At 38.7% G+C, this 25,858-nt stretch overlaps 2 protein-coding genes across 7 annotated transcripts in view; one reads left to right on the top strand and one right to left on the bottom strand.

Moving 5' to 3' along the window:
• The window catches only part of LOC139768398 (uncharacterized), a 99,560-nt gene that overhangs the window by 58,617 nt on the left and 15,085 nt on the right, over positions 1-25,858 (top strand). For 2 of the 4 annotated variants that reach the window (XM_071698541.1, XM_071698539.1), the window contains 3 exons: positions 20,739-20,888; positions 21,599-21,640; positions 24,042-24,416. In XM_071698541.1, coding sequence (XP_071554642.1) covers positions 20,843-20,888; positions 21,599-21,640; positions 24,042-24,416 — 463 coding nt within the window. In that variant the 5' untranslated portion in view covers positions 20,739-20,842. Of the gene's footprint in view, positions 1-18,699; positions 18,846-20,738; positions 20,889-21,598; positions 21,641-24,041; positions 24,417-25,858 lie in introns of those variants that run through there. The other 2 variants (XM_071698542.1, XM_071698543.1) reach the window with 2 other exon arrangements.
• LOC139768381 (uncharacterized) lies at positions 7,776-18,232 on the bottom strand. 3 transcript variants are annotated; one of them, XM_071698499.1, is made up of 9 exons: positions 17,941-18,231; positions 17,505-17,560; positions 17,036-17,250; positions 13,077-15,639; positions 11,307-12,597; positions 10,501-10,559; positions 9,300-10,023; positions 8,913-9,027; positions 8,506-8,719 (listed from the first exon to the last, which is right to left on the bottom strand). In XM_071698499.1, exons 1-9 carry the CDS (start codon positions 17,950-17,952, stop codon positions 8,532-8,534), a joined length of 5,223 nt encoding a protein of 1,740 aa, XP_071554600.1. In that variant the 5' UTR covers positions 17,953-18,231; the 3' UTR covers positions 8,506-8,531. The 3 variants fall into 3 exon arrangements, with proteins under 3 accessions (XP_071554599.1, XP_071554600.1, XP_071554598.1); XM_071698498.1 differs by lacking the exons at positions 8,506-8,719; positions 17,505-17,560 and adding an exon at positions 7,776-8,210 and having other exon boundaries at positions 17,941-18,232; XM_071698497.1 differs by lacking the exon at positions 17,505-17,560.

The following is a 25,858-nucleotide window of genomic DNA, read 5'->3' as shown; positions in this document are numbered from 1 at the left end:
TTTAATTTAACTTGCATATTTCTTACATCGCATTTTATGTAATTATCCTGTTTTGATCTTTATTAATTTATTTTGGAAACCTCTTTCTCAACTTTTCTTTGCATGTAATAAGACGTGTAAGAAAAATACTACGCTACTAGTTACGAGAATTAATTCATTAATTCATTATTTCGAAGTGGCTTGAAAAAGTAATCAATTCTCGATTAATTTTTATGCAGCTGTCCCGTCTCGATTCTTGAATTATACAAGACTCCTTTTTTATTCCCATTTACTTGCTGTCTTGTAAATACTTAAGTTTGTAGCGCTTGGACAATATAAATTCGCTGACAATTTTCTTCATGACTCGGCGCAGAGATAAAAATGCAACCTCGGCTAGAGACGCAGTAGACGCATAAAGAACTTGTGTGAAAGAAAACCGAGGAAAATGCAGTATGAGAAAAAGCCGGGTAAAATTATAATGAGTCCGAATAATTTAGTTTCATACACGATACTACTACTAATGGTACTGCTTGTGCTTTAATATGGGTCTAGAATAATGTTTTGCAAAAGTAAACATCGCCTTCCTCGATTTATGTTGAGATGAAGGTACATCGAGACGCGTGAATACGCAGCGTACGAATTCGACATATGTACATATACACGTGTAAAGTTTGTCAATTGGGAAATATTCTGTGCGCTGTGCGGTTACGCGAACCGCTACAACTTCGCAATAAGCCATTTGAGTCTCTGGAGAGCCACTCTTTACGACAGTTGAGAATTACAAGAACTACACCGAATCACTCAGGATAAAGAATAAAGTCCCACAGTTCAAATGAATAACCAGAGTTATATTTATAGAACTTCTGCTACGGTACATACAGAACTTATTCTCTATAAAGAGCTCGAGTTCATCAAACATTGTTTTCTTTATCACTTTCCTTTGTAAATTGTAAATAAGTCATGTGTGTGAAATTGTCCTGTATGTAATTAGTCATTTTGCTTTACTTTTATAACGTTTTAATTCTTTACTTTATTGCAATTTTAACATAGTACCTCTTAAAGCGTCGTATTTATATCGTTTGGAAATGTGTTAATAAATCATCGTCATATAAAATGAAAGAAAGAGGAAACCGTAAATAAAACGACGGAGCTTTAACGTGGCAAACAAAAGCACCCAGGACAGAAATAAAAGAAGCAACATTGCTTTCAGAAAAACAATGATTTTTCACAGCTTGGCTTTCCGTTGAAAAACGATGTCGGATGGTAGACCGTTGAAACGACGAGTTTTGGCGAGCTTTATTGAATTTTATCGAGCAATTATTTATCGACGTTTAAACAATAATTTGAGAGACACAGAGGTAAGATACGCGTATACGAAATCACATTAGTTGTCACGCGGCTCAAGAGATCGAGACTTCAACCGTGTACTGACAAATGTCCAACCAGAGGTGGAGATGAAATTACATGCTCGTTGCTCAAAGCATTCTCGACGTGACTCCCAGCGGGAGTAGCAAGTTAGGGATATCGCGCCCATCTCGCTGTGATCCGCATAATAATTCGTGAATCGCATAAACCATTGTCGTTCGCACGTCGCCATAAACGACGCTCTACAAAATACTCATTCATTGATGCAATGATAACGCGAGGCATCGAAGTGTATTTCAACTATTCTGCCAACTTTGCTTCGCGCCTGACTGCGATTAATCCCACGGATTTCACGGGATTTAATTTCTGAAGTTTAAAAATCGCAAAAGTTGCGCGATCGATTGAGCTCGATTTCTATCCGAAAGAGACCGTAAGCTTCGTTCGCGAGAAACAGTATATGCCATGTTCGAAACTGTACTAAAAAAAGGCGATACGTAAAACAAAAATGAACATTCACCGTCGACGTGAGATCTGTGTTCTCTTTTTATTCTAAAAGAAAGTTACTAGTATATTGATAAACGCATTTCAAATTCACGGCACGTATTATGGAAGTTTTCGGAATGGATTCTGATCGGAATTATTTCGTTTTCCATAGAAAACACAATAGAAATCTAGAAAATAACTAAACAATTCCGATCGGAATCCATTCTGAAAAGTTGTTTCGTAATACGTGCCTAGAAATACAACAAAGATTATGTAACAGAATTACACACGGATGCTGATTGAGGCACATTGCCAATACTTGGAGGTGTTATCATGAGGATGTCGGCATGAGAAATCGCAAAAATATATAGACTTGTTTATCAATATGTTACGAAGTTTTTCCAAAAAGGCATATGAAATTATCCTGAAGTCTCACGATTTCAAAACGTACTTGCATTTTGACGCAGCGCTCTCTCCATAGGAACCTTCGAGTTTATTCAATTTAAGTTAGACATCGAGATCGTTTGCGAATTCGACTCACGTAAATTCTGGGCTCCGTGTCCTGCGGCCACCCTGCGGCCACAAGTCACGTTGCAGCGTGACATTTTAAGTAACGGGTGTCAAATTTCGTCACCGAGATTCAACCAAACGACGACGTACATCGGGATGTTAGACAGTTAGACTACAAAAGAATTAATACCACCAGCATCGACATCCGATCGTCTCCACGATGGTTTGTTTTACGGTTTTTCTTTATTAAATTTAGTAAAATAATTACAATGTTCACGTAATGCCGTATTTTTTCAATAAAACCAAGTCCTGATAAAATCGCATTAAAAAGTAATAATTAATTAATTAATTATCGTGTTATTATGTATTGTTTCGTACGGTATTTATAAACATTTTTTTCTTAACTTAAAGTACATGATTCAGTGCTCTTTATACTTATTTTATTTATAGCGATGAGCATTGTCTATAATATTGAACGAGACATTTTATATATGGATCTTTTTAATTTACTATTTTAAGCGTGCCAATGTACGAAATCAATCGTCCTGGATTTCCATCTAACTTTTCCCTCTCGTGTTTCGACCCGTCGTGGCATGAATTTCGCCTACGACCTGCGAAATAGTCTCGTCCAGGTCACTCCAGGTACGCGAACCAATTTGCGAATACGTAAATACCGACAGTCATTTTCGCGGGCGTCGAGCAGCTTGTCGGAATGCCTTTGCGACTAAAGTGCGCTGCAGTTAAATCCAGAGCAAATTAGTAGAGTGGAAAGGTCGTCTCTCGCGCGGCACTTGCCATTGTTAATTGGCGAGCGGACTGAGGGGCTAAGAGTACCGGGGATGATGCTCTAATCTTTCCCCATCGGATGCATTCAAGTTTAAAGGTACACGCACGCAAATCCCGCCCCCGTTGTTTGCAGTCTTCGTCTTTTATGCTCCTCGAAGAACGCGATCTCGCTTGGAAATCAAATTCGCTTATTATCCGTTATTGAGGCGTTCTCGTATTTGGCTTATTTTGGACCATCATGATTATCGACTACTGAATTACTGAATAATACTATACTTTTCATGGATTATCTCTTTCTCTTCTTGGTTTTTAGATACAACGATGACAGTTTCGAAATACCTACAATATTTTTAAGTTCTTTCGTTTCATCTCGTAGCGTAGGAGTTGTTGTAGAAACTATTTATTGTAGAAAGTAGAAGTCCTTCGTGGAAAGTTTTCTTCCTTTTAGAATTGTTATTTCTAAGTAACTCTATTGTATATTCGTTAATGTCAATTAAAGTAGCAGTTTACTCAACTACAATACCTTACAGTTATTAGAAAGTAAGATATGATAAAATGGAAAGATATATTCCGAAATTAGATACTTAAGACCATTATTTAATTTTAGATATATCTATGAATATATTTTATCTTATCATTCCCAGCATAAGATAAAGATATTTTTTTAAGTCATTAAGAAATAAAAGAATTAAAATTTTTTAAATTTAGAAGATATCGGTCTAAAAGCCAATGTTAATTTCAAAAAATGGAGATATTTACTTTTATTAAGCTTAGTTACACAATTGTCGTGTGCAGCAATTTAAGTGGATTGCATGCACTTTTTTCTAAATAATGAAACCATAACAACATGACTCTACTAAATGGTCTCTACATTAAAATATTATTGCTTCCTGCTGCTTAGCTCTCTTTTTGTGTTATTCGCGAGACTTTAATTATTCGGGATGTGTAATTTCCTACCGAGATAAGCGTTGGACACACGACGAGGGAACTAAAGCGAGCGAACACGGAATCTGCCTTCAGAAATTCTTCATGATCTCCCCCCTGTGTGGCCTTCGAGCTTTTATTTTCACCGCCTATTGTGACGATGAGGTTCGATTTTTGCGTTATTGCCAATTAAAGAAAATGACATGACAGAGAAAGGATGGTCGGCCGTCGCTGCGTTTCTCGGTTCTGTCAACCGCATAGTGATAGTGCAAGAATGGCTGGAGATAAAAAGCGAGTCTTTCATGAAATTGCTCATAAAAGGTATCGGCTCGCGTCGCGTATTCTGGTGGCGATCCGTTATTGTCCGCAGGACATGCACGATGTTCCGTGAAATTGCTCGCACGAGATGGTAGCCTTAGCGGTGGATCGAGCTATTCGTTATTTATCGTTTATCGGCGGCATTGTTTAGACTAGTTTATCGTATCATTTCGTAGGAAAGTTTTCGCGGAGAATAATATGTGAGGCGATAAAACAGATACTATCACGCGTCATATCAGTTTGCGTTCTTAGTCAAATTGAAAATAAGTAAAATATTTGCCTGGAAACAGTAACAGTCGAACAATGATAGCTTTTTCTGCTGCGGGTTAAGTAATTTCATTAATTGATATTAATATACAACTTTTGAAGTTACTTTAATACATCATTGCCATGATATGAACATCCGTTCTGACTTCGTTTGGTTGTTTATCAGGCCATTTATCGGATATTTTCTAATACAGATATTAATCTCTAAAGTACTCTAAACTATCCGTTATTAGGACATATTCAACAAACATAATAAGGGACGTTTGAAAAAAACAAGTATTTTTAATTTCATGCATTACATTTTATATTTCAATTTGCAGTTCAATGCATACTCTACAAAATCAATACGGAACATAATTTTTATGCTGTGTAAATTTAATTAAAATTTTCAATTATTTGAACGTGCTTTTACAAAAGAGTAGGTAAACTTGAAAAAAGACGAATAAATTTCAAATAGAACATGCAAAAATGCCTTTATAATTAAATTTTTAGGTACATTATCAACACAGTAACTGTTTTAAATTCTTATAATTGCAACATATTTGAAAATCAGGAATATTTGGAGAGAATTTAATTAATTTCAGTTTATAAGACCGCAAAAAAAACAAAGGTTAACTCGAATTAACTAAAACTCAGTCTAATTACGGCGAATAAATCGGATAAAAACTCCAAATATTGATACATTCAGTTTGCAGTTGAGCAAGAATGGAAAAATTTAAATAATCTCATTCCTATTCCTATTGTTGAAATCCTATAATATACATATCACTTCGTAAAATACAATCGGTGAAATATACTTTGTATATTTCCCCACAGGCATTTTTACGTGTTTCTTATTACGACATAAGAGAAACAAAAAGTGTCAAGCGGGAGGGAAGACGGGACTTATCATTTTACGGTTGTGATCTCTTGACTCGAAGAGCTGCTTCGGAGAAACAGCGATCTGGACAGTAACTTATTGAAGTAATAAAAAGTTATTGCTGTACTTTTCGTAAATTGTAATTTAACTGGACAATTTGGCGATGTTACGGAGCGAGTTGTATTGTCTCGTGGCGCATAAGGCATAGGTCAATGGGACGCTATGATGGCTCACTATCATTCATTGATATGGACGTGCATTAACCCGTTTTAAGCCACATGGTTACACAATCGTCTTTGTGTTTTTTTTTCTCGCAACAAGAGAGGAGCATTATTTACGTAGATATATCAAAGATGAAAATCTCTATTTTCATAATATTTTTGATAAGTAGATTGAGAAATACATTCATATTTTTGAGAAGTAAAAATTTTTAGAAATCTGCATAGTTTTCAGCCAAGAATTTCCTGATGCTCGAGAAGGAACGTTTAGATGCACAAATGCGCGCATTAATAGATTAAACGCGCTTAGATGAATGCGCAGCGCAATTAACGTGGCGTCCGAATGGGATGCTCCGACAATTGTAGGAATAGCGCGGAACTTCGTTGCGTTTCGGTGTGATTAAGTGAGAACTCATAAGCGCGCACGGCTATTGCCTACACTTTACGTAACAGACCACAACAAAATGCCAAATGCCGCATGCGCGTACATTACTATTACACGAGATACATTGTAACGCGAAGACCTGGTAATGCGCGATGGAGTGAATATACCTGAGTTATTATGGCCCGGGAACGTGATTATTAATGACTCCATGTAATCACAGCGCTTGATTGTCAGGTTGGCGCTTGTTTAGTGTAAGTATAGACGAGTGGACTGATTTATTCGTTGTTTATCATACGTGACAGATAGGAATTTTTCCCCGCTACACCATAAGCATCGTAGGAAGTAGTGCAGTTAATATTGCTCGACGTGGAAATAGCGGTACTTTTAATATGGTTCTCTATGATCAAAAAGATCTGCATCTGCTATGCAGGTGTGACAGAGAAGCTCATATTTTTCTCATTAGTTTCTACGTCTATAAAGAAACTTGTATTTTTCTCGTTAGCGTCTAGAAAGAAGCTTATACATTTCTCGTTAGTGTCTGCGTCATGATTTCAATTTAACGAAGGAACCGCTCGAAGGCGATAGTGTTCTACTATCCACCTGCCACCTGCGAACGACATAAATGGCCGCGCACGCACACGCAGATGAATGGCGTCGCGTGAAAACACAATGGAATCCTCCAATACTCCGTTCAATTGAGAGCGATTCGCAAACACGGGATACAGTAGAAATCGCGCACAATGGTGAACTTCAACAGTACCGAGCTACGTGGCTACGGTATAAGGGAAGAGGAATAATCGAATTTCCCTATATGACGAAAGGAGACGGGTAAATCCCGAGTAACTTATTGCTTCAAATCAAAATTCACCGCGGCTCATACAAAGCGTTCTGTCGCGATGCACAAATGCCATTGTTAAACGTGAATTTCGCCTGCATAATTCATGAACTAGAGTCATCCACCATTGGCGGTAAACATCGAATATATTTTCATCAATTTGCGACGCACGTCGGAGATATTATTCGGAACGGATACGGTCGATTATGTAGCAATAGCGTGCAACGTCTGGGAGAATACGCATGCTTTTACAGCCGCAAACTCTTGTGAACCCCCGACCCGCTCTTCGTATACGTATCGCCGCGATATTAATATCGAAGTCGAGAATATAAAATGCGTTGCGTTCGTTTCCTCTCGTCTGCGTACAATTGGTTGGGATTCATAAACGCTGTGCGGTGCGCGAGCGGATGAGAGTTGGCTACAGGTGGTCCCGGGCAGATCAATATGGGTACGTGTGTTTGGGTGAATATATACGATGAATACCCCCGACGTTCCCTCACGACAGGCGGACTTTACGATCTCAGCGACGGCATTGTCGTATCGCGAAAAGCCTTGTCCTTTGCGTCATCACATCCGTATGGATTTCGTGTTCTCTTTTTTACATTCTCCCATTGGCGAGACGCGCGTCAGATATCTCGAAAATGGTATTTTGCGACCGGCATTTCCCGCGGTCTCGGGAAACTCTCGAGGCTAAATTGGAATGCTACGTAAGATGGATCTCCAGACGGAGAGAAGTTTTCGGAAAGCGGACAGAAAGCGAATTCACGATGGAACAGCAAATGAGCAACGAAGATGTTGATCTCGAGCGAATCTCGTATGAAAATTGTACGGAAATAAGGAGAGGACTTTAACGGGCAGAAAACAAATAGTTTTTATTATAGAAAAGCATAAATAAATTACAATATATTTAGTAACAGTTGGTCATATACTGTATACAAAAGTAGAAACAATGAAATCATATATAACAGTTAATATCATATCGATAGATATCGGATGTAACGAGAATTAAATTTACATGTGTACATGAAGTACAGTTAAGGACGTTCTCCGGTCCTTATACTAGAGAAAATCGATTTTCTTTAGATTTTCTTGAAACTGTGAATATACGTTAATTTAGGTGTGCTTTATGCGTGGTATAAATTTCAGTACCTCTTCCGGTATAAAAAATAAAGATACTGAGCCTCAAAGTTTCAACTTTTACTAATGAAAAGGTTTTCCAGGCCAAACGGTAAGAGATACGAGGTTGGTCAAAAGGACAAAAGTTGCTCCTCTCGTCGAGTTCTATAAGGAAAAAATGCCAAAATTAAAAAAAAATTAAATTAAAAAATTTTTTGGGTAAAAATTGAAACTTTGAGGCTCAGTATCTTGATTTTTTATACCGGAAGAGGTACTGAAATTTATACCACGCATAAAGCACACCTAAATTAACGTATATTCACAGTTTCAAGAAAATCTAAAGAAAATCGATTTTCTCTAGTATAAGGACCGGAGAACGTCCTTAATATGAAAATACTATGGTAAATGTTTCGCTATTCTGCCAAAAATACTAAATGATGGCACGGATTATTAACAAATAACAAATATATATATTTTTTTCTCTGTCTACATCGGATCATCATCATCGAACACCTCATCATCTTCTACGAGTTCTTGTGGATAGCCGACGGCACAATAATGTTGTGGTGACATAAGCGTATAAGGCGTGAGCTTAAATAATGTGTAATGGCCGATACATTCTACTATCCAATCCACAAGAATGGCCGCTGCCTTGGCAGTTCGATACCAATGTTCTATCAGGCAAACCGAAACATAAATACTTTAATACGTACTTTCTTCATGAAATTTTTTCGAATTTTTTTATTCGTGAAAATACCGATAAATAAATTAGCATATTGCATAAATATCGACATATGCGTCAGATCCTTTTAAAATATTCGCACAAGAATACATCGCGCATACGTTTATTTATTTGTAGCAACTTACCGATTGTTTCCTCGTCGTGAATATTATCTTGGATCACAACGCCCTTCATCCCCCTTATCTTAGCCAAAGCATCGAGGGAATCGACCACTGTGGCTCCGGTAGCGAGTAACAAGTCCTAAAAACCAAAAGTATTTTTACATGATGGATCTGGACCGGGTCCAACTTTAAATGCCGCGGTTGCGACCAAATGTGTAAATAAAAATCCTTCCGGTCTAGTGACACATACAACGAATTGGTTTTAATTACAGTCTAAGAAGCTCTGTCGCGTTTTCGAACAGAAATTAACAGAGTCTACGAGGAAGATTAATGTCCCAGCGATTCTGGAGGCGAAACTCGGAATGCGATGTCTCTAGTTACCGGCCGCGAAAATTAGGTCCGAACACTGACCTGATATTGGCTTAGTGACACGTTGTCGTACGGTCCGACGCACAGAAACGTGAAGTCCTCAAAGAGACCCTTCTCGCGTAGTCTCGAGTTACGAGGTCCAGCGCCATTAATGCCAACGTTATTCTGCGTGGTAGCCTCGTAAGGAACCTCGTCCAGCAGTTTCTGCTGCCTGATACAGTCCTCGATCCATCTATAGCTGACTATCCATTTTCGGTGAGCGATACCCTGTAGATACTTCAACGTGCTCTTCGCCGCGTTCTGCTCACCGGTAGTCGTCACGATAACGTGCGTCACGTCACGGTCGAACTGGTTTACGTATTTCGCGTTGTACTTCGCCGCGCATTCCTTCACGGTAGTGATCTGGACCGCAGACAAGCTGCTGCATACGAAGCACAGGTCTCGCTTTTCAGGCTGCCGACGGACATTCTCCAGCGTCTTCGTGTCCACCTGTTTCGCCAATAAGATACTCCCGCTTTCTATACGCTCGGTCCTCTTGCTCCCCGCGAATGCGTCAGAACGATTGATGGAGTTGTGCGCTACCATTGGCGTACTGTGCGAAGATGGACACATTTCGAATGGATTCGTAGGTGTGTTCGCGCCAGCCAGGAGAGAACGAGCTCTCTGATTCGGTCCCGACGTATTTGGTGTCCATTCGGAGGTCATCGAGATCGGCGATAAAAACCTTATCTTTGCACTTCCTCTTGACTCGATCGTTTTATTCCCGCTGCAACGTTACAATATAAATATATGTACCTCGTGCATGTTCCGAATTAATAAGGAAATATTTAGGATTGCCCTTTTCGATTTTCCAAATAATCGCGTATTTTACATATTTTAACGCGTATTTGCAGGCAAAACTGTTTTATTCCGATTAGCGTTACTGTAAAATAAGTATATAAAGAATATCTAGTAGAAACTATACGTCTCAAGAAATCGTCACACGTTATTTACATGCATTATTAAATTATTATTTTGATTTTATTATTTTTAACTTTTTGCCTATATCTTTTTTTTACATACTGTTCAAAGTTTGGAAAAGCAGAGGGACAGTTCCCACCTGTTTCTTTGTGAATCACGTAACAGTGTACATACACTATCGTATTTATGACCACGTTCAGGCATAATACCTAACTCGCAGAAACATTTAACGAGCACGAAGAGTGTACGTTAAAAGAGAAGAGCTTAAAGTACGAGTACTTACTTCTTCATCTTTTTCTCAGGAGTGTTCTCCACCACGTCGTCTTCGTCGGCGGAGCGTTCCTGCGTTCAAAAGTGTTGTGATCCTCGTTATATTGTACAGTGAGAAGCTTTTGTGCCGTAGAATCAAAATATATCACATATCATAATTTCGTAATAAATTACTGACTGAATTAAATGAGATTGCAAATAGCGCATTTTGTAGCACAAGCTTGTGAAAGATGATATATATACGGGACAGACTATTTCATAATGCATTCGCTGCTATTTCTATGTAAACTACTGTAAATGCTACACAAGACCGACGTAAAGTGCTCGCTCATAAAGCGGGCTGTAAAAACCCGTTGTGACGTTTACGAAATTTAATAGAATTTAACATGTATATTACTACATTGTTACATTTAATATTACGGATCAAATTTTGACCTTAAACTTGCATTCGCGAGAAAGTTAATTACGCGTATTATAATTATTTCGATAAGATAGAAATTTCCTTAAATTTCTATAGCCAATAAGCCCCAAGGAAACCTGCTTGCAATGCGTTTCTCTTGCGTTCCCCACGCGTTATCAAATTTACGATAACTATACGAATATATTAGACATAAATTTTACACTTGCAGCTATACATTCAATTTTTTATAACCGTAGATTTTTTTGTAGAAACTCGATGTATGATAGGAAAATACCAAAGATAAATTTTTGCGAAAAAACATACATAAATACTCTAGTATTAAAAAAATACTGTTATTTAAAAATTATTTAAAAAATAGATAAAAATAGAAAAGATATCATATAAGGACAAATATTTACCTCTGGCTCCATATTTTTATCTTGAATATTCTGCTTTCTTTTCCTCGGAGTACGTTGCTCCTTTGGGGATGGATTCTGCGAAATCATTTTTGTCACTCTTGCTTGATTTCGGGCCGCGATGCCGAATAGATCCTCTTCCAACATTTGCAGTTGAGCTTGTTGCTGCGTAATATTCATGAGCGAATCATGTTCGAAAGTATCATCCTTTGAATTTGATATGTTGCCAGAAATTGTGGCTCTTTGCTTTTCGCTGTCATCAACGTGAAGCCGATCCGCCGATTGTATCCAAGTATTACGCTCTTCAAGGAACTTTTCCTTCTCTCGCGATACATTATGCTTCGATACGATTTTCTTATGAGAGTCTTTGTCAATCGCATCGGCGTTTACCGTTGCATCTTTTCTACCTTTTTGGTCACTCCCGTAACCGTGTCTTTTTTGACTGCAGGCTACGTTCTCCTTGTCAGAATTTCTTGAGCTGGTATTCGTTGCAGGTGATTTCCTAGCGTTTCTAGGAGAATGGTACTCGAACATGTCGTTCGTCGATGACGGAGGTACGATCGGAGTTTCCTGCATGGCGCCGCCGCACGATTCATCTATCATCGCGAGACAATTCGACGTTTTCTGTTTCGCCGACGGGTGATTGGGATTGCGATCTGGCCGTTCGGTACAAGGTATAAAATCCTCGCTTTGTGGCTGCTCAACGCTGGCGATGATCTCGTCAAAATTGTCCTGTAACAAGTATTCCCTGCTGTCCTTTTCTCTTTGCCTTGTAATGTCGTTCCGCGGGGTAGAACCTGGCGGTCGACATGCGTCGGGATTACTTCGCGATCGATCGATCTGCAGCACTCTGTTTATGATGTCGTCGTTAGAAGAGTCCGCAATCTTCTTCGATGTATTATCGTCTGCGTTCAACTTTGGTTGCTGCTGTAATATATAATCCAGATTTTCCGAATTGAACAAGCTATTGCTCTCAAACATATCCGATTCTTTCGCGGAACTTTTCTGGCTTGACTTTGTGTTCTCTGGCTTCTCTATCTTGGGCGCGTTACTTGAGCGAGACGATTGATGATCCGCTGAGTTTTCTTCGGGCGGGCTTCTCATTGATTTGACGCTATTCTGGCTAGTTTTGCTTTCTTTCAACCTTTTTCGCGTCGCGTCATGTTCATTGCTCCATTTATCGGTTATATCCTGAATACGGTGATCTTCGTTAGAATCCTGCCTCGCCGAACATTTTTTCGTAGTTGTGTCCGTAATCGATGCGTTCCGTTGGATACATTGATCGTCGCTGTGTCTTCGGAGAGAAAAAAAATTATGACAGTATAAATAAAAGAACTATGACCATTCTCGATGAGAAGAGTACTTTTCTGAGATTAAATGCGCAGCGTGCTATTTTTCGCTTTGTTGCATTACTTCGGCTAAGAAGTAACGGTAATAACAGCGTAACAGTAATCGCTCAAAGTAGTTGCAAAAAGTTGCAAAGTAATTAAAAAAGAAAAGGAAGGAAGAAAAGACACATTCAACTTCGGATAAAACAGTTCGTTAATTATGTAGATTTGTAGATAAAAATTGTGATCAATAGTAATAATGATAGGTATCTCTACAATCACAAATAAAATTAAAGTAGATACTAAAAATATAAAATGTGATCATAACAAGAAAGATGAAAGGAAAAGAAGCAACGTTGAAAGTAGAGAAATAGGAGATGACAAAATACTGATTTATATAAGAAACATATGTAATAAGACAAATAAGACATAATTTTATTAATACCTCTTTAAATTTTTTGTAACATGGGTCGCCGATTCCGTGTCCGAGCTAGACGTCTTCAATTTTTTCTCGGGCACATCCTGTTCTTCAGAAGTCGACGAGATTACTTCGACATCTTGATCGTCCGGGGAACTCAAACGACGTTTTTTATTCGCATCCAAACGACTCGATCTCGTTTTCTTAGATAATTTGCTGCCTCTGTCAAGTTTTATCGTAGTTCGACTACTGACCGAGTCGTTGGAATCGTCGTTTCCATCACTGGATCCGTCCACGAATATCTCCCTGTCACTGGCGCATCTCATTCTTTTCTTCTTCTTACAGAGGCTTTCGATGAAAGGTTCCTGTGCCTTATCTAGCGTCGACGCTGCGAGGTGTGAACTTTTCATCTCAGAAAAGTTGTTTCCTTTGATAGCCGACTTACTCGGGTAGAGCCGTCTCAACTTCTCATGCTCGCTCATTGGGGAGTCTATTTCCAGAAACTTCAGCTGCGAATCTTTATCCGGTGACAGCAGTTTAATAGATTTTGACGTTCCTGGATGAGTATGCGAGATCGTCCTGTGAATCGCGCTCTTGTCCGCACGAGATACTTTATGAAGAGATCGCGCGCTTTCCTCAGCGACTTTCTCGATCGACTTATCCGATTGAGGATTTGATGCCGCCGGAAATTCTTTCAAAACCGCTTGATTCGAATTCGCGTTATTTTCCAAATAAATATTCTTCACCACGGAATTGTTACTCGAGTTTTGCGAATTATTCCACGGATTAAAAGATATATCTACGTGCACCTCGGATCTACTGGCCGATTGCTGCATATTGTACACGGGGGTAACTCCAACTTCCGCTGGTATCAACTGTTCGTGTTTAGTCCCGCCTAGGAACAAATATTTAACATTACGCCGCCTAATTAACGTACCCAATTGTATAAATTTCACGGGAGATCGACGTCCTTGATTCGTTATCTTGAAGTTCAAGTCACGTCTCACAACTTTCAATCGATCAAATAGTTCACCGTCCATGGATACTGGCGAATTGACGCTCTTGCCGATGTCTTCTCTGTGTTTGTCAATTCTGTACAACAGCGGAAGTTGGCTTAATGGCGGTGAATCATGGCTCTTGTTATCGCTAGTCACCAGCTTTCTTCTCAAGGATAATCGAGACTTGTTCGGCGTCGAAGATTGAGGAGAAACAGCGCCACTCGATGTCCCCTGAACATTACTGGTCTCTCGAGGTCCGGGAGTCCGTTTTTCGGCCGGCAAGCAGGACGAACTTCTAAAGCTGCCGGCAGAAGTTTGCGATACGTCACGGACTGTTTCGTGTATAGATTCGTTGAGTTTCTCCGGCGTTAATACGGTTAATCTTTTTTGCGGCGTTAGCGATAAATCAGCAGCATTTTGAGATTCTTCCGCGGCATTTTCAACGCCGATAATTTTGCTCATTTGATCATTGTTCAGGTTCATTATGCGTACCTGCCTACCTTCCTCCAGCGTGATATACGATGTGCTCATCGAAGGATAAGATGATTTCGAACTGTCGGTCATATTTTTTTCATGTAATTCCATCTGACCTCTTTGATCGGCCTCTTTTTCGCTTTTATTAAAAGTCGTCACAATTCTAGACGAATCGTATTTGCTATTTGGCGAGAGCTTAATGTTTTCAACTATCCGAGGTACGTTTTTATTTTTCTCGGTGCTCACGTTCAGTTTCTTCACTTTCCTCTTTGTCGCGCGTTTCATCTCTTTCCCGAACTCGATCACACTGGACCAGTTCGCGGTGGATTGCTCAGTGGTCGTAGATGTGTTCGTCGCACTCTGACTCGTAGCTGCGATCCGATCGTGCGCTGTTGTCGATGACGAGTTACCTTGATTGACTGTTTCCGACTTCAACCTCGCAGCCTCCTCACGGCTTTCCTTTGCACGTATTCTGGCGTGAGAGGCCTTGTATTTCAATCCACTCGCAGCAGAATCGATCTCTATTACTTCGCCAATCTGCCTCGCCCCTTTAGTCACCTGGGACAACGCGCCGTCCTCGTCGATACGCTTTGAGCAATCCGTACTCCGTTTTCTATCTTGATTTGACCTGCGACTCGCGTCGATCCCGTCGTGAGATACTTCACCGGTCTCATTTGATTCATCATTGTCGTCGGATATTGGGTTCATCGGCCTAGCTTCGTCTTCGAGTATTTCGTTTTTCGCGATCAAATCATTGGTGTTCAGGTTATCGGGAAACGAGTGTAGCCACGTGCGAATTCCTTTGAATTCCGGTGGGTTGCGAATCGCATTGTCATTTTCGTCGCCGGAGAAAGCACGGGAGGAGCTCGATGAAGTTTCCGGCTTCTCTTTTGACACGTTCAAACCGTATCGCGGATTATCATCGTCAATCATTGTTCCGTGACTTGTCGACGGCTTATCGGTTTGCTTGTTCGCGTTTTGATTCAATTGGCGAATGGAATTGGCGAACTTTCCTTTCTTAGACGATTTTTCTTTGTTAGAGTCTCGGTTAGATTGTCTAGCATCCGGATAAGAGCAGCTTTCCTTCGTATCACGCGGCTGCTTCGAGTGCGATAGTACTGCAACACGGATATTATCGGAGCTTTATCGCAGATATCGGCGAACCCGTCTCGTCTTATTTGCTGATATTGCTAAAGAAACTATACTCTTACATCTAACTTATGAAAAAGCAGATCAACTTGAGTACAATCACATTTATTAGCTTTATACAATTGAAGACAATTGTTCGATATTCCGCGTTAATCAATATATTTATTCAGGAAATAGTTACATATAATTTAAAACAATGTCATTAATTCTATTTCATCTTTTGTTTATTTTATTTCTAGAATATGGAGCGTATTAATTAATCTATGCAATTGAGAAATTTCAAGAGAATGTAATTCTGAGAATTGCAGTGGAAACCTATGAATAATCTTGGTATACTTTTAATGTGGAAACTTATGAATACTCTTAATATATCTTATCTTATCCAATTTTCGCGCGGAAAATCGTAATAGAGATAAAGTAGTTTTGATAACAATATATCATAACGTATTACTACGTATTAATGCCTAACGCGTCGATAGAATTATTGCGCGATAGGATATGAATTATTATTCAGAGAAGCGCAATTTCCATAAAACACGATACGTTTTAATTTTTAACGTATATATTTTATAATCAAAGCGTGATAAAATTATATACAAAATCACGATGTGCCTGGCCATATCCATTTTTGTACCAATCATGTATTTTACCATATATATATTTATTTTTACAATAAAATAAAAACAGTTTGTTTTCTACATAGTCGGTTACGTTACACAATTTTTCGTTTTTATAGAATGTATTTTTTAAAAATCTGATTACTGCACCGCGTATTGCGTGATGTTAAAATAAAAAACGAAAAATACGGTCAAAAGCAAAAGGAAAAATCTATAGTAAGGACATTTCGAATATTCAACGTAAGGGAACTGAATAACGTCAGGAAGGTACGTGATACCCAAACTCCAGGGCCTCATAAAACATTGAGGCTTTCTCTAAAACGTATAGCGTGAATCGAGGTACCCAAGAGTATCGAGAATTAAATTTTTCAGGCCTCCACCATCCCGCGCGCCGCGAAGAACGTAGTGCTGACCTCACTTAATGTACTTTTACGGCGGGGCATCTACCGTGCCGTGCTTTTAACTTTCGTTCCCGGTTGAATAACACAATAGCGGATCGCGGATCAATAGTTGGCGTAAAAATTACGATTATTATCCGGGCAGTAATGATTCTCAATATCGTAGCGTTCTGGTAGCGTAGCAGTCGTTTCCCTGAGGAAACATATCCTAGCTCTCTACGCTTTTCCTCTAATTGTGGATTAACCTATGTACTCCAGATTCCCAATTGATTTATATCGCATTAATTTGAATTTAAATTGAATAAACTCAGATCAATTCAGGAAAGTAAACATTTTTTTAATGTACTCACTGTCGATACAGCTGTCATTGTCGATGGCAGTGATAAGTTTTTTGAACTTCTCGATACAGATTTGCAGATGATCATCCTTGGAAATGTTGCGTCTATTGAGACTCTTCTTACACAGCGGACAACTCGCGTTTTTCTTCCGCAAGACATTTCCTATGCAAGATTTGCAGAATGAATGACCGCATCGTGTCTTGGTAGGTTCTGTCATGAGCTCCAAGCTGAAAGAAGAAACGACTATATAAATGCTGTTTTGAAAAAAATTAATCAAATCTCGATTCACGAGATGATTCACAAGTGATTGATAATTTGTAAGATAATTAACTTCACACACATTGTTTAAATAATGGTATAAACTTATATTTCTCTGCTCTGCTTAGACGATAAAAAAATCTACAAGCGAGCTTAACACTTAATTAAAGTACTCAAAGTTTACTTAATGTAATGTTTCTCATGACTGTTATCTAATGACTACCTATAAATGCTGTTCTGAAAAAAATCAAATCTCGATTCACAAAAGTGATTGACCACCTGGAACATAATTAACTGCACATATATTATTCAAATAGCGGCATAAACTTATGTTTGACATGCATTCCTTTGTTAACATACTTCTTTGCTCTGCTTAGACATTATATAAAAACATTTCCTAGCGAGCTTGATACTTAATTAAAGTACTCGGAGTTTACTTAATGTAATGTTCTTTATGCAGAATCAGTGAAAACTGTCAACTGGCTCGGTGTGATTCATGATTGCCTGCGAGCTACGCTGGACACTTGTTGCACCGCTCGAATCCTAACCTATATCTGTCCCAGTCATCACGCACGAAAAAAACAAGTTGATCGCGCGGGTACCGATCTGTTCGGGTTTCAGCGACGTAGTGACTGAACGCGAGTGATACGCGGACTTACCAAATCGTGCATACCAAAGATTTCTGGAGGCTGTGTATCGCCTCCGAGAGCTGATCGATGCCGTTCGGCCGGCTTTGATCTGCCATCGTTTCGCTCAGTCTCGAATCTCGATCGACGGAACGTCAAGGTTCGTTATCGCGCGAATTCGCGAACTACTTTTTCCCCGGGAATACACGGTCCTTGGATAAATTTGGGAGGACAGATACTGACATCCTCGTAAACGCGTTTCTCGTTTCGAACTACAAACAAGAAACAAGGCGGACTTGACAATGCGCGGGAACGACGCGGCGGCCGTGGCGCCGCCATCGATTAAATGCGCCGACTCGGAGTGTCGGAGTAGACACCAGTAGACACTCGCTCACGTGGTACGATCGAGATCGATTCTTCATGTAGGTGGTGCTCGCATTTTATATTTAACAAGATCATCTGAAATTGGATCTTAAATTTCATTTAATGTTCCATCCGGCCGATGAAATCGTCCAAGACGATTTTAAACGTAAGATCGGAGAGAAGAGTTTCAGGTTTGAGTAGACGAAGGATGATTCATAATCATGCTTTTCGCAGAATGTACTAGTGCTGAAGCTGAAACTGGGGCACCGCCCTTAAGAGTGCGCCAGTGTGCTATGAATCGCGCGCGCTGCCTCGACCTCGACCGCCTGAAGTGAGCAGCGCGTCTGTATTGGCGGCATTGGCGCGCGGCGTTTCACGCGATTCTCGAGTGGAGCCGTGCGAGGAGCGAGGAGTCCGGTGTCGCGATCATGGCCGCGCGACAGCGATCCGTTTCGCGTTTTGCGAAATTTCGCAAGATCGTAAACCTCGCACAATTCCAATTTGCGAGATCTCGTCGACATCAAGCGTGGACAATGACGATCCCGATTACGCCGCGCTCGACTAGCGTCTTTCAGGTAATTTCCTTTCTCAGGATCCTTTTTAACCCCGCGGCCCGCAGCAGCGTTCGATGACTCTGATCGAAGATGGCTTCTTGAAACCAGAATAGAATCTTTTTGCACTAAATATGAATTTTACATAAAAATCGCACACACACGCGTACACACACGCCTGCACACATGACGCATGCACACACGCAAGCATGACACAAAATATATCTCTAGAATGAGTCTGACTACCACACAAATTGCTCTACTGTGCTAAAATTTAATTTTGAAAATAAATTATAAATTAAATTCAGGAAACACGATTTTGCTATTAACAGATGTTTCTTCCTAAATTGCTTTTTTAATATAATTGACAACCTTAGTTAGCATGTTAATTAGAAATATCTCTCTTATTCTGACAAGAAGAAAATATAATGAAGAATAAATTTATAATGAAAAATTGTATATCCTTATTGAGGCATATTATTGTTAAAGCGTACGTCCAATGGCGATTATTTATTGGCCATATAATGTATATTTAGGGGATAACATAATTTCATTCATTAAATTATTCAGTAAATTATCACGTGGAATTCTATTAACTATTACTGATAATAGTCTCTTACAATTTCATGTACTGAATTAATAGAATGCAATGAAACTCAAATGCCGCATTAATTATCATATTTATTAAGTGGTAAATAATGCATTGTATAATATATTATATATGTCTTAAATTTATGTATAGATTTTTTTCTCAATGCAATTTATTACTGCTATTATGTGGACAAATTGATAGATTAAAGTCTATAACTCTTTGAGATTTATTGTTGAAACTGTCTCAGCTGGTGTAATACTCGAAATTGATATATTTCGATTAAAATGGTCAAAATACCTGCGTGCTATTTTTGACCATTTTAAAAATATCACGATAAAGACTGCAGTAATATTTATTGTCCGAGCATAGTGTCGAAAAGTCATTTCAATTAAAGCGGATTTCGATGGATTAATTAAGAAAGGAAAAGAGACCGTTTCTAGCGAAACGGTCAAACAAATGATGTATCGTAAAATTAACGGTCGCAATAATATACGTGAACGGTTTGGCTCGATAATATCGAGCCACGATATGACCACGGTATGGTTCGTGCAGTAATTTTACAATGGGCAGCGCGACGTTTCGCGGTGTTCTCGCAAAGAGGAATATAATCTTGCCTGCAGCCAGGCAGGATTCATACTGACGCGCTCATGCATAAGCCATTTACTGGTTTACGGAAATGTCGAGAGCGCTGCGCGACTCGCTTTCGAAAGCGAATTTATACATTATTCGCTGGCGATTATATAGGACAGCGGATCCTGCGTTTCGCGGCGCGGAGGCTGCTCTCGACGTTGGGGGTTGTTTCAATTATTCGCATGCTTCCGTGATGCAATCCGCCGATATAGGCAATTTTCGACCTTCCGTAGTGTAGTTAATCATGCAAGCGTCCGCAGCCGCCTTATGAAGAAGCTCCACGTGTAGATATAGGTCACAACTGCCATTTTAACGTGGGTCAGGCAAATGTTTAAGGCAAATTGTTAAATTTAAAGAAAATAGCTAAATTTTCGAAGCAGTTATTATTATATTACAGCATCTTGGTCAAATGTGCATTTGAAATTATAAGTCTTGTGTTTCTTATTTCTTTATTAATATAAATAGAAGTACAGCAATATTCGCTGATATATCAATATCTATTGATTTAACTATCTCTCAGCCTGGCGCTCAGCATTAGATTTCTCAATCCAATTTCCGCTACTTTCAACTTTGCCAGTGAAAAATAAATCTAGAATAAAAATATTCTTGCTCTTTTCTATCTTGCTTCAAATATATATTTCTATCTTGCTTCAAACATAATTCTAATATGAAATTTTATCTTTTTTTTTTTTAAGGAACCTCCGTTCCAATGTGCAACACTAGCCACTGACGATTTCGGCGTACGCGTGAAGTTCAACGATGTAGCACGATTTTTCACGGAACGACCTGTTGATGAAGTATGGGGTGGTTCTTCCTTGCCTGTATTTTGTTGCTCTCCTTATGCGGTAAGTACTAAAAGCACAATTCTCAGATTCTTCAGATAGAAGAACATGTGTATATTATCAGGATATTACTTCTACGATTACGTAGATATTTGCAAGCGTCTCAATGAAACATAAATATATCATTACGAACTCGCAATACATTTCGTATTTTGCATAATTTGCGAGAAAAAAGCTGTTTAGCAATTTCATTAATTTATACTAAAATAAAGTTTGAAGATGCTCAAATGCTGCGCGGATTTTCGCGCATTTAATACAATTTCGCACTTGATAATTGATTCAGTGAATTGTAATGCATAACACGTGTTAATTTTAGAAATTACAAAGCATTAAAGTTCAACTTGTTTATAATTATTTGTGAAATTATGCAATCAAAAATTCAAGCGGCACCAAGAACAAAACAGTGACATAGGTTTTGTACGGAAAAAGCAATTTCCGTGATGATTGGTTAAAACAAAATTTGGTTACAGTGCGGATTTAATAACTCGCTCAATCTCGATACAGATTGCCGCAGGTTGATCCTAAATTATACTTTGTTTAAAATCGATTTTCTATTCGCGGTTATAAACTTTTGATGTTATTCCTCGTACCGTGACGATCAAAATTTTAATCTGCATATGCAGATTAGTCGATATTACCGAAGTAGTATAGCAAAAGAAATTTCCTTCATAAAATTTGCATTCTTCATGCCGCTAACTCGATTCTGCATTAAGGGTGCTGCGAAACCGTCAATCACATTTTTCGCAAACCTGACGGTAAATTAATTTTTTTTACGTTATGTTAAAAGAAAAAGAGAGCCCTTTTGACACTCTTGGCACGAATGCATGAAAGTGGCACTTAATAATCGTTGATTCACGTTTCAGTTGAAATTATATTGTATAATTAAATCCTCGGCGCGCGTAAAATACGAATCTAAGTATGTACTTAAATCTTTTGAGAAATAGGTAAAGCAAACTCGGAATATTGATGAGCGCATTTAAGTAGCTGCGAAATTATATAGAGTATTAAAATTAAAAGTTACAATTATAATCATAAATTCAAGCAAGTTTGACGATAATATTATTAGCACGAGTAAATTGGAATTTTTAATCCTTCCTTTTTTTATTATAATCGCGATGATCGATTGCCTGATATACAATACCGTTTACAATGAGCGGAGTGTAAAATGCAATTTTGAAATAAATTTTGATGTATAATTGCACATATAGTTTGTGTTCATATTTTCTGAAAAGTGGATTAAACGATTTACGTGCGACTCATACGTTTTCTATATTTTGCACATTTTTTTTAATTTAAAAAGGAGCCCATTAATTGAAAAATTATATACTATTAGTTTTATATTTATTTTAACTAAAGATTCTTAACTGTTACATGTAATTTTTATATTCTATATTTATGTGTCAAAATTCTCTTAAGCAAATCTGAATATCTATCGTCTGCGTCACATTGAAAAGACACGGTTCGCTAAATTCGTTTTGCAAAAAGAACGCAACAAGTTTGGCAACCATCAGTGAACCTCAATACTCTCGTATTCAAAGGAACAGAATTATTGAACAGACAAAATTGGTATTCCTAGTATTTTTCTCTACGTTAAAGAGCAAACCTCGCTTTTTTTCCATGATTATTATTCTCGAAAATCAAATATTAGTTAATAAAACTGATTCTGATATTTTCCACAATTCTAACTACAATTGATATTTAAATATAAATATTTCGATATCAGAGAAAATGTATATAAAACGCAATATAGAATAAAAATCTTTTTCTCATTTATTTAATATTCTATTATTTATCGATTTTATATATCGTTGGAGAGACTTTAACGCGAAGAAATTTTTGTAATTAAAATGATAGATGGGCGCGCCGTGTGGAGTATTACAGACATTCAGACATTGCAGTCTTTTTCCTCGCGACAAATTCATTACGCTCACTTAAATATAAAGGAGTAAATACACTAAGGAACAAACAGTTATCTGTTTATAAATTTACTAATTCAGAATTTAATTGCAATATTACTCAGAGATAATGACAAATATAATTATTGTTTAATACATTATATTAATTGTGCAATTATAGAGTTGTGTAATTAATAACTACGTAATTATAACAATTTAGCATATTCAACAAAATTATATTTGTAATTATAGAATTTCGATTTATTTCTATCTCTTTATCGTTATAATCGTCATCGTCTGTCCACACTGACAATGAGTGGTGCTGAAAATGCGATTCATCATTCATCTCTGTAAATTGGTCGTCAATCCATTTACATCAATGTCACTCCTCGACCCAATAGCGGATTGAAAGCCTCTCGACCTTTAAGTGTATGCATTAGTTGTGAGTTAGGTACCTCGCCGATATAGAGAGAGGAAAATATCACTTTGATGCTTTTACATTCTTGATCCGTTGTTATTGAATTGTCTCCTGTCTTCTATTGATTACGATTATCCGTGATCGTTAATTGAAGGGGATAATCGGGAATAATCGATAAAATATTAGTGGAAACCTATCCATCGCGAACTTAGCGAAGCAGTTTATATGATCCTCTGATCTCTTTGCATATTCACCTACCTGAAAAATCCTTCGCATGGATACCTTCTGCTCCATTACACCGCTCCTTCGCATATCTAACGCTAAGATCGATTCTCTCAGAATTCTAATGAGACTTATCCTATATGTATGTTTGCGCACATCGAACAGCGCCGGCTTTGGATAGATCGATTTCTTAAGTGAGATATTTTTTCTTACTGTAAAGTAAAACTGTTAAACATTATATATATTATTTAAGATCGAACACTAGATCAAAGACAGTGATTTATCAAAGAAATACATGAATTTTTTTTCATTCACATTTGCAGTTTGTAGTCTTTCGAAGAATTTAAATCAAAGAGTAAAAATAAAGTCAACTGTCAGACATCATCTTTTTGAAATAACGACTATAACTATTATAATAATTAATTATAATTGCTGCAGCTCTCTCTATTCCGAATGATTTTCGTTAGATAAGTAAAGGTAGACGAATCGGAGGAGGAGCGCACAATCCACCATAAAACCCCCATTAATCGATCGAACGTGAAGCGATAGTTTAACGGCGCGCACGCCCTACTCTGTCCATTTCATGCTGCTTCCTGGGAATTTCCGGGTTGGACGAAAAAGCGGCGGGAGCGCCGATGCCACAGAGTACTGGGAGCGGCCACGGTCAACCGCAGGCCGGTTCGTCGCCGAGCACCCCGGGCCCCGGCGGCGGTGTTTCTACCGGTGGTGTTACCGGAAGCGGCGTCGGCGGCGTCGGTGGCGGAGGAGCTACCGGTTTCTCCACCGGCGCTGCCGGGGCTGCCTCTTTCGGTCTCGGTGTTACCGGTGGGGCTATCGGCGGTGGGATAACCGGAGGTGGAGCCGGCGGCGGTGCCGCTGCTTCCGGGACCGGCTATGCCAACAAGGGGCCTGCTCGTCGGGGTCGAGGTTGGCGCGATTGGCGTCGCGGCGATCCCACTCTCATCAAGGGCCTGTGGAAGTCAAAGGGTCCTCTAGGTAACAAATTCACGCCATTCTTCCCTGCTTGTGTGATCCACATTGTTCGCTGTATAAATGTTTGTGTTTGTGAAACGGTATTGCGTGATGGAACCTCAAATCGCTGATATTTTTCTTCTTAAGATTTTGTCGCAGAGACTTTGGAGTCATTAATAGCGTGACTATAGGCTCTTCATTCGTGAAATGTGAATTCGAATACGATTTCAAAGTCTTTATCTTCCTTGCACTGTTTTGACTTATAGAGATTTCCCACAGACATGATATTTGTAAGGCTTGTTGCTAATTATTCTCGCACTATGTCTCGTACACTTTTTATGTAACCGTTTACGTAGAGATATAATAGGCTTGGTTTATAATTGTGCTATTTTTGCTATAATTAAATCTGCTATAATTAAAACCTTGCATGAATGTATTTTAAATTTAGCAGGCAGCTTCACGCTTTCTTTGTTTCACGTTTGCGATTAATTTTTAAACGTTATACATCTAGAACTATAAATACTTACAAGCTATAAACGCCACTAATATCAAATAGTTCACACTTGTAAATATTTTGCTTGTGAAAACCAACGTCATCGTAAATTGTACACGCGCATATGACGGTGACATAACGCGGATACAATTTATATCATATGCTCGTCGACTTCCACATCAGTTCCATGTTTATGGCCTCAATTTGTTGAGAAAAGTTTTTTTGGGTTTGCCATCTCGGCATAACAGCATCTGCCACGAAATCTCATATCATGATAGTCGAACCATAAAGCACGACTTGTGGCGTGGCTTTGCAATTTTATGGAAGATAGTTTGCCCGCCCGCGGTTACGTGTACGCTTGAATGCTACGTAAGAAATTTTTCGTACATGTCGGTATAATTACCGGAATCTCAAACGGAGTCACGTCTACGCTTATCGTAATCTTCCTATTCTTGAAGTAAAACTTTTCAAATTGAGATTTATACGCGTTATGGATATAGATAATGCATATTCACCGTTCAAAGTTCAATCATATCGCCGCGCTGCACGAGTTCAATTAAGTTATTACAACGGAAGTTCGAGCAGGAAACTAGAGTCATTTAGCAAATCGGATTAGAGTCTAATTAATACGCGGACGCGTTTGAATTTTACGGGAGAATTTTTTATCGCCTTTTTATCGTGAGCGAACATAACACATGACGGCAATACGCTTTGTTTTTCTGCTGCTGCCGCGAGTACCAGTCGTTCACCTGCCTCGGTGCTAGTATAGGGATAATAATGGCGACGGCTGTGAAAAATTCATGAAACGAACAAACGAAACGGTATCGTTTTTCTCATGTCCTCCGTTGGCTCAAGCCTGTGTTTTAACTTTCAAATACGACCCTGGCCGCGAAGAGCCTCCTCCGCTTTGGAAATTTCGAATTTTCATCGCAGATTAGGTCCCTATCGAATCGCAAAGTTCCCTGACATCTAA

This window comes from Temnothorax nylanderi, unplaced genomic scaffold (assembly GCF_030848795.1).
Source record: "Temnothorax nylanderi isolate EJ_2023f unplaced genomic scaffold, tnyl_v1.0 TNYL_tig0016_pilon, whole genome shotgun sequence".
Taxonomy (NCBI): Eukaryota; Metazoa; Arthropoda; class Insecta; order Hymenoptera; family Formicidae; genus Temnothorax; species Temnothorax nylanderi.
Note: the sequence above shows the minus strand (reverse complement) of the source record. Positions and strands in the feature narration are given on the sequence as shown.